General features: G+C 48.0%; 1 protein-coding gene across 1 annotated transcript in view; it reads left to right on the top strand.

Annotated features, from left to right (window-relative positions):
* PODXL2 (podocalyxin-like 2) overlaps nucleotides 1-9821 on the top strand; it is a 28056-nt gene that overhangs the window by 6894 nt on the left and 11341 nt on the right. The window contains exon 2 of the mRNA XM_009889885.1: nucleotides 2201-2494. Within this exon, the coding sequence (XP_009888187.1) occupies nucleotides 2201-2494 (294 nt within the window). The remainder of the gene's footprint in view (nucleotides 1-2200; nucleotides 2495-9821) is intronic.

Below are 9821 nucleotides of genomic sequence, written 5' to 3'. Positions count from 1 at the left end.
AACCAATATTGGATTTTGCTCAGTTCAGAGAATAGCAGAGGAAGGCGGAGAGGGTCAGAGCAGGCAGAAGGCTTGAGAAATGCATTTCTAGCTTCCAGTGTTCCCAGGACAGGTTTGGTAATCAGCCTGGCAAGCGAGCAGCAACTCCCAAACTTTTTGTGTTAACAAGCCAATGTTTTCAGTGAACGAACCAGGGCCCACCCATCTGCTATTGCCCCGTAGCTCATCTTGGCACTTACCCTGATTTGAATTTGTCCTTCTGGGATGTGGAGTCGTAGGACATAGTGTGGGAAGGAACCCCGGGAGGTTGCCTAGTCAGTGCCCTTGCCTGAAGGCAGTTCAGCTCTGCTTAAATCATTTCAGGCCACGTGTATCCAGATCTGCGTGTAGCATCCAGGTGATGTCTCAGCAGTGCTTTGTGAAATCTCTCTATTTCTAATACTTCAGGACAGTGCAAGCATTTTCACATCTGCTCTCCAGTGATATCTCAGAGCTGTTTCTAGTACATGCGTTTCTCCTCTTAAGACATTTCTCATGGATGGTTTCCTATCTTGTCTCAGAAATGTTTTGTGCTCTTTCTCAAGGTGGTGACTTATCACTTTGTACTATTTCTTTTTATAATATTTCTGTTATTTCCATTCTCAAGATCACCTAGTTGTACCTACAGTCTTTATGTGCAGTGAGGATGTCTCCTTGCTTTACGTCCTTGGCTAATGTCATTATCATGTTCCTAATTTTTGTTCCAAGGTCACTTAGGAAAATGTTAAAGAACAGCAGATCCAAGGACAGACCTTGAGGAATTCCACTAATAGCCTCCCTCCAGCACAAGCCTCTGCCATTTTTCGTGTAGCCAATGCCTTAAAGTTGCCTTACAGTTTTCCTGCTAATCGGTGTCTTTTCTTGCTTCTCTTGTAATTCTGCATGAGGCACTGTATCAGATATTTTACTGAAGTCTAGATGGATTAGATCTGCTGCATTTCTCTTGTCTAGAAAATCGGTTATCAAAGAAAAATACCAAATTGGTCTTCATTTCAGCTTATTCAATTAGTTCAGTTCAGTGACTAGTTCATTAAGAATTGAGAAACTGAGTATGAGCTGAGAAAGCGGGAAAACTTGTCCTTTTTTCTTCTAATCTGTGAATAAAAATCAGCTGTGAGAAGATGAGATTTCGTTTTAATGTGCTGAAGAACAGAGAGCTGGGAAGCAATTGGTTCAGCTCACCCAAATTAGTTACTTCGCTTGCTTAACAAATCTGTTTTAAATGTAAAACATGTTTTGGTAATTTCATTTTTTTCCTTATGCCTCCGTATTTATCATGATATTTATCGGTTGAATAAAGCCAAGTTCCAGCTGCTGTTTTCTTGCATTTTGATTGAAGTTCAATATGCATGTGAATGTACCTTGACACAAATCACAATTAAAGTCTCATCTAGGAATCAAGAAGTGTCAGTCAAGCCTTCTAATATATAAAATGGAAATAACAAGGATATAATTGTTGAAAGAAAAGTGTAAAATGCAACCTGCCTCCCTGCTTAGCATTAAGTAGATGTTTGCTTGTTAGTACATTTTAATTCTTACCTGTGACAGTCAGCCCTTCCTTATGAAAACCGAAAATGTGACTGCAAAATGAAGTTAAAATCAATGACTTAAAAATAGATTTCTAGCCTGCTGATTTAAAATGCGATTAATATTGGTGATGTGAATAATTTTGGTTTAAATCAGTTCCCCTACATATAATATAGCTGCAGATCAGGAGCATTAGCATGAAATCTTGTCTGGGTGACAATTGGATAGGAAACTGTCATTGACTTCACATGGCCGAAATTTCGAGGCTTAAGTATAAGATGTTCCACTTCCTCTCCAGGATGGGTGATTAACAAGGCACCCCGTCCTTTCAAAGAGGCAAAAATCCTCCAAAAGGGTGAACCGTCACTGCCCCATTGAAGAGAGGTGCCCCAGACTGGATGGCTGCTTGGCACCGGCTCCTCCTGGATGTGAATGATTCTCTGCGTGGTGTTGGATGTTTCCCAAAATGCCTTGGTTTCCCTCGTCAGCTGAGAGCGCAGCCCGTCTGCGGGGCAGGTTACCCCAAAGGCAGGTGTGCACAGCGGGTTGGGTTGGCAGGAGGAGGCTGCAAGGAGAAGACAAGCCTGGTGGGTGTCAGTCCTATCTCTGATATGGGTTTATTGTCATTATACAGGGACCTTATGCCTCTGCCTTGCCTCCTCGGAGGAGCCAACCGCCGATGGCCTCACGTCCACTTCCCTGCTGGAGTTTGCCATGATGTCACACCTGGAGGCCATGAATTCCCATGAGCAAACCAGCCCAGAGGCTGCGGAGCCTGATCTTGCCCCCGGCTCTCTGCATGCTGCCCCGGGATCAGGCTTTGCCAGCGAGGAGAATGAGGAGTCCAAGATCTTACAGCCCCCACAGTACTTCTGGGAAGATGGAGGAGAGCTCAATGACTCCAGCCTGGACTTGGGACCAGCAACAGGTAGGTTATTTTTACCCCGTTCTTCCTCCCCACTCTGCAGGGACTCTGGGGAGGCGGAAGGATGCAGGAATCTGTTTTCCTGCTTTGACACAACTCTCGCTAAGAGGGCCTGAGATTAAACGTCAGCTCTATTTTCTCACCTCAGTGCCTGATGTGTCCCCAGTGAACCCTGAGCAAGCACAGGCTTTAGAAACCAAGTTACAGCTGAGCCTTTATTTCTGAGCTGCTATGACCTGGGAAAAGTATTGCCTCCACCTAGTTTCCCATTGCCTTGTGCCCTTCTTTCTCTCTCTCTTCCCTTTTATGCTCTCTTCTCTCTCCCTTCTTTCTGTTGGTGTCAATTAAGCAGAACCTAAAGGTCTCAAGACCCTGGCTCAGCGATCAAGGCCGTCTTGGGGTATGAGTCAAAGCTGGGTTCCCTGGGCCAAATCCTGGATTCTTCCCCCTGTGACATCAGCGGGGATTTGGCCTGAGAGAAGACAGCAGGTTTTCTCCCTTGGGCAGCTGCCCTGTTGCCTACCCTGTCCTGCCTGCTCCCTAAGGAGTCATGGCCAAAATGAGTTTTGTTAGCATTTGAGCTTGCTTTCCTCTGTGCACTGTTTTTTGAGACCAGTGAGTCCCTTCAGTGGTCTCTCCCCAAGCCCCTCATTGGCTTTGAGGTGCTCTCAGGGAGAGGGATGGGAGGAAGGAGGAGGAGCGTTGCAGAGTTTCCAGTAGCTTAGGAGATTATTTCACATGCTCCTGCTCTTAAGTGTCATGTGGGGCATGTATTAAGTGTTACCCAGGGGCCAGGCTTCAGCCTTATCCGTCCTCCCTTATCCGGTATCGCTGCCTCCCTCTCAGCGGGTCTGACTGAGGTCTGCAATTAGAAAGCACAAGTCTTTTTTTATCTTCACTCCTATTTCTGTGACCTTAAAAAAGACCTGTGCTTGCACAGGGCTGAGGGCTGCCGCAGTGCTATGGCTCAGGCTGCCCAGTGGGGCACGGTGCACGCTATGCGGGGCAAGGGCCGTCTCGGCTTAGGTCTCCAAAGCCCTCTGCTCACTAACGTTGCTGCTAAACTCATCTGGCCGTGCTTTTGCTGCCCTGCGACTCGTGTGATCCCTGGGGCTCTTGCAGACCTGGCCGTGGGGAAGCTGTGCAGATGCTGCTCTGCAGCGATGCTGGGGGCGGATGGCGCTTGTTCCCACCAGCGCATCCTTGGGCCGTGCTCTGGCTTAGCTGCTCTCACACGCTGGCAGTGTGCTCAGCGGCGCTTTTATTTGTGTGCCAGCAGGCACCTGCATGTACTCACAGATCTCTACGTGACTTGGAGAACAGCATGTGCTTGTGCATTGAGAGCGAGATGCACTGGGTACCAAACCCAGCCTCGCTTCTTGCACGTGCCTCACCCCATTTATATGCAGAACACGCTCCTCTCTCCTTCCGTTCTTGCCTGCAGTGCTTTCCTCCAGGAACAGATGTGCTCTTTCAGCTGTCCTTTAGCTTACCCTGCCCTATCCACTGCCCAGCTAACCACTTCAGTGCTTCTGAGCACTGTTTCTTCCCCTGGCTATTGCTGTGTCCAGAGCTCATGTCTCGGTGGCATTTCAGAACCTTGGTTAATAGAACAGTTTGAATTATTCAAGAGCTGGGAGCGCATTTCTACTTAAAATTTAATTAGAAACCTGCTGTGTGTCATTTTACAATAAAGGATATTGTAATAGCATCCCTAAATTGGGCAGCCTTCTCCTGTCATGCAAAGCCTGTGCACGAGATGCATACAACCAATGGTTCTTACATGCTGCATGTGTGACAGATGCCATGTGATACCTTGTGGAACTGTGTAATGACATCTGTTAGGTTATTTTCAACATATAAATCCATTAAACAGTTTCAAACAGCTGCTGTTTAAGAACAAAAAAAGGTTTATAGTATAAGTTTTCCTTATGTGAGATTTCTGTCCAAATGACAGTGAAGGGTAGCCTGGTATAGCTGGTAGCTCTGTCCCAGATACAGATTTGAGACCCTGTATCAATCAAGGCACAGAACAGGATTGTTATACTACTGGAGAGAGAAAATCCCCTGCTATGAAAGGAGACCTGTGGTGGCTTCTTTCTCTGTTTGGTGTAAAGATACTGGGCCTGGAATTGGTGGTCTTGTTGCAGATAGGCCAGATCTGCTGAGATTTCAAAGCTGTATTGGTCATCTCTCTCTTTTTTTTTTAATTTTTTTTTTAATGTCCTTCTGAATTCTGTGTGGGGAGGCTCCTCAGCCTTTGTGCGACTTTAAGGCTGCAAGAGATAAAAAGTAATAACAATCTACAGCTGCTGCTTTTTTTTGTTTTGTTTTCAAGTGCACTTGAACATCCTTTAAAAATATTTCTGGAAAACATGTGGCATCTAGAGCCACCTGTTAGTCCATTAGAAAGTGAGAACAAACTCCCACTGGCAGAGCACTGCTCAGCCTGGGGCCCCGAGTCTCCTGAATAATGTGCTTTTGCTGATTTATGCTACGGAACAGTAAATCTATATTGACATCAGTGAGCATCAGCCTGTGGAAGGACCCTGAGATTTGTCTCATTCTATCTGAGTGTGCACAGAGGTGCACGCTTGCGTGTGCGCTAACCCATGCACAGCTGCTACCCAGTGGAGCTGCATCTGGAAGAGATGGATTAGGTCAGGTGGGAGTGTGGATGCCATATTCTTATGGAAGGAAACAGAGTGTGACTCATACTTCAGCCAAGAGGCAAGTCAGTGGAGCTGTGAACCTGTTAATCCTGCATCCCACTGCCTTCAGGCTGCCAGGGAACTGGGATGCTTCTCAGATTGTAGTTTGGGTTCAGCTGCTTTGTTTCACCTTTGGTATCAAATTGGCCTGAGCCACAGATCAACCCTGAAGACAGAGTGGACCTGCGGGGACTTGCATCTGTCCCTACTTGTCCTTTTCCTTCTTACCACCTTCCCCATCTTGTTTTGCCTGGAGTCCTCCAGTCCCCCATGTTTCCTACTGTCACACGGTATTTCCTGGGCAACAGATGCAACATCTCTTCTAACATTAGGGGTAGAAGATGGGAGTCATTAGGGCTGCAGGTCCCTTTGAGTCTCTGATTTTTAGTGAAAGAGTTATATGGTGGCGTATCCACCCTGGAGTGCTCCCTGGTTTGCGCCTCTCTCTGTGTTTTCCTTTGGCTGAGTCAGAGTGCAGTGCCCATGTGTTCCCCTTCCAGTGAAGGCTCTAGGTTGAGGTAGCCTAATCATTATTTGCTGGGAAGTACGGGCTCCTGAAAATTGATGCAAGACTTGTGAACGTCAGGTGAATGAAGGCACTTAATCCCTCTCCCCCCTTGCCCAACAGCGGAGCCTCGGAGGATTGCAGTACATCATCACATCTTCCAGTGTGATGGTGGGCTGGCACGAGGCTCGCTGCATTACAGCCAGGATCAGTTCTTTTAGCTCCAAGGTTGTGCCTTTGAAGACCAAGGCACGACTGTGCTGGGAGCTATCAAATCTAGTCTTATATAGGTTGGTGATTTACTAGGATGGCATGTGGTGCTTTGGAGGGCAGGCAGGAATTGTAATCTTTTAATTATTTACAGTAATTAGCAGAAGGGATTCCCAGGCGAGCTAGGATGAGGGATATCAGGGCAGGCAAGTTAGAAGGACTGTATTTGAAGAAAAATAAGTTTTCTGACCAGTTAATGGGATAAAATATCTTCCATCCTCAACTCTTCTCTGATAGTGAGATGCACTTCCTTTTGTGATGAATGACTTGCCTCTGGCCAGAGAGATCCCAGTCTCTCTCAGCCTTACTGAAATCTGCTGCCTCTTCATCCAGACTGACAGCAAATCTGCAGTTCTTAATACCATCTTCAACCCAAGCATTAATGAAACGAAGCACCTGGTAAAGACTGTCTACATAAGAAGCTTAGTGCTGAGCAGCCCTCCTGCCTGAGCTCAGCTCCTGGGATGCCTCTTGTTTATGCCCTGGTTCAGTGTACGGTGACACGTTGGGTGATCTATCTTGGGACAAGCCATCTCCACCAAGACATTGCTGGCAAAGGCTGACGTGTGACGAAGAGGGTTTCTCTGTGCATAGTGTTATTCTGGTGCAGCTATCCCAGACTGACTCCGTGTTTGGGTGAGGGTGGCTTATTCTAGCCCTTCCTTTACACCTCATGCAGTCAGTGGGGAAAAAGGCATGGGGCTATCTGGGAACAGCTGTGGCACTTGGTGCCCAGGCCCTACCTGAAGGGAATCCCAAGCATAATGAGACCTAACCACCTTGCTACCCTAGGTCTCTGTTTTAACTATGATCTCTCTCCTGTGTGTGGACCTGTCCTGGAGTTGCAGATAGTAACTTCTCCCAGCTCTTCTGTAAGATTAGGATATTAGCCCCAGCTGGCTCAATTCCAGCACCAGTAATTGCATTTTGCCTCTTTGAAACCCCCCTGCAGTTTCAATCGGATGGAGTATGCCTTTTTGCGGTAAGCCTCACTGCTCTGTACTGCAAAACGGCGAGCAGATACCACCTCAGACCTGGCTGCATTTTAAGCAGTGAGTAAAGTGCACCCGGTACTTCCCAAAGTTGGCAAGTGCTTTAGTATGAACGGTGCTATCGGGCTGTGTTGTGGTGGGAGCCTGGGAATGTTCTTGTCTTTATTACAGTGCCTTCTAGTTACAGTAATTCAATCGCTGGTTAATGTGATCTTCCAGTTTAATCCAATAAAGACCTTATGGTCAGGTTATGTGTACTAAAAACAATGAGGGTCACCCTTTTTCTGAGCTGTCACAGTTGCTTTAAACAGCTAATACAGTGGCAAATACAGGGTAGGGAGCCTTGTAGGGCAGGAACTGAGATCAGCTCTTCTGAATGGAGAAGCAGAGATGTAATGAATTAAATGTCTGCCTGGGGAATTGTGCTTTGGCACAGTGCCAGGTCTTGGTCCATCTGGTGTCAGGGAAGTTTCGGTATTGATTTCGGAGGAAACAGGACATCGCCAAAGTGGCAGCTCTTGCAGAGGTTTGGAGCCCGTGTTCACCTCTCCCAGGGCAAATCATCTCCCGAGGTAAAGGAAAGGAGTCTGTGTGACCCAGACCTAGGTCTGCTGTGAGATGCACAGGGCAGGACTTGGAGGGCTGTGCAAGATGGTTTCTTTAGAAAGTAGTGCCTGAGGGTTTTTGTGAGGGAGCCTGGAAGGGAAAAGCTGCGGGGGGGAGGGGAGGGAAGGCGAAGGCAGCAGGATACAGCAATGTGAGTAATATCACTACTGATGGAAATCATTAAGGGGTGTAGCTAAGGATGTGGTGGCAAAGAGGTGAATTGGAGGTGTGGAATTTCATATCGGTGAACCAGACTCCCAAGGGGATGCTGTGACTGAGAAGCTCTGGGAGAGTACATGATGTGGAGCTGTGGCTGCCGGCTACACTCCTCTGGTCCATCCCTGCTAGACTGTTTGGCCAGAGATGCTGGGACAGTTTTGTGGCTACAGCGGGCAGTTCTCCTGAGCTGTCCCCTCTGTGATCAGGCCGGCTGCATCATGGCTTGGCTGCTCTTGTTTGTGGCTCGAAGAGGTAGCGGTGGCACATGCCACCTGTGTGTGTGGCCACAAGTTCCTCTTGTGCTCCAACCTGCTGCTGATCTTGGTGGGAGACTTACAGAGCAGACCCTGGAGCTGATGGTGTGTGCAGTTACTACCTCTTCCCTTCTTGGTTGCCCTTCTCTTTGGCAGTGCTCTGCTTCCTCGCTGGAATTAGATGAGCTGATAAAGGAGCCTGATGAATTTGGCATTGCACCCAGGTCCATAATACCTATCTCCATTAACAGAAGGCCCTGCCCCACTTCTGCAGCAGAAGCTCAGGTCACCTGAGTCTGTCTGGCCTCTTTGTTTCATGGTTGCTGTTTCTCTCCACAAAAGCTGGTGGGGATGGGAGTGCATAGCACTGGCACAGGTAGATGGCAAGGTCTGTGGGTGCACTTCCATATGCCCGTGGCATGGGAGCCAGGCGTAGAGGGTCTACTGAAGGTAGAGGGCAACCAAGTGGGCCAGTGGGTTGTAGGGTCTAGAGACCACTTGCTGAAGGGGAGGTGCTAGCTGAATGTTGGAAGGAGCCGCTAAAAATGGGAGATGCCTTTTCAGTTCCTTTAGGGCTGGGTGGAAGGGGAATTGAGGGAAATGCTGTGAAGGCTCTTTGAATGGGGAAGCTCTCAGCTCTGCGTTGCACAGATGAGTGACAGAAACCAGCTTGTCTTGAAGGATCCTTGGGAAGAAGATGCTGGGATCAGCTTAGTGGCTGGGATCATACCAAGGAGGTGGACAGGGTGCAAAAATTCCTTCAAATTATAGAAGAGGGATATAAATGCAAAGAAAATGTGAGTTCCTTAAGGAGACCTGATCTTGAGAAGTGGACAGATGGCCTTGGTAGTGAACGAGTAGGAAGTGATTCCAGATAGGAACTAAGTGTCTAGCTGGAAGGTCTGGAAGGAAGGATTGACTCACCATCCCCAAGCCTCTGAACCTGGAAGGTGATCGAACCCCTTTGGGAACTGGGTTCTGTGGAAAACTCCTTGTTTTAAGGAGCACAAACCAGCACAACTCTGACCAAAACACCTCGAGTTTCACTGTTCTCCGTGCAAATCTGAATAACAGCCCTTGCAAGATTTGAGGGGAGTTGAGGTTATAATCAGTGGGGTCTTATGAACCAGGCAGAATAAGGGTGCTCCCAGCTTAGCATGCAGGTTAGTGGAGAGACTGGTGGCAAGTGGGATTGTTAACTCAATTAGCAGTGAGTGTCAAGTAGTAGTGAGACTCCTGTGTCTGCTTCTGCCTTGTTGATTTGTTGGCCCAGAGGAACAGCGTGGGTTTCAGTCTTTGGCTGCCTTGTAAGACAGAAGCCTGCTGGGAGAGAGTGGGATGGGTTCTCGCTGAGCTTCGATCACCTGGGAGAGATGGCAGAGGCGGCAGTCCCTCTGGCATCCTTAGATCTTGTTGGTGGAAAGGCGACATGGCTGCACCATGCAGGGCTTTCCCCCATGGGAGCTAGCTAATCTGTGACAGAGCACCTTAAGGAAAGGTTGAATGTGGGACTTCAAAGGAGAGCTGACAGGCCCGGAGCATTTCTAGCTCCTGTGGGGCAAACCTCAAGCTGCTTTTTCCTGGTTTGTTTTTCTGCTGTGCCCATCTGCCAGTTCTTGCTCTCTTCCAGGTGGGAAGAGAGGAGGTGCAGAGGAGTTGAGAATAGCTGAGAGTGTCTTTAGGCAAAGGAGACGGCAGACTGGATCACTGATCCTTGAAAATAACATCTCATCTGACAGGGCCTTGTTTTAGGGGCAAACCCCTTACTTTTCA

This window comes from Charadrius vociferus, unplaced genomic scaffold (assembly GCF_000708025.1).
Source record: "Charadrius vociferus isolate BGI_N301 unplaced genomic scaffold, ASM70802v2 scaffold257, whole genome shotgun sequence".
NCBI classification, from domain to species: Eukaryota; Metazoa; Chordata; class Aves; order Charadriiformes; family Charadriidae; genus Charadrius; species Charadrius vociferus.
The sequence above is the reverse complement of the archived record's forward strand: the minus strand, read 5'-3'. Positions and strand labels throughout refer to the sequence as shown.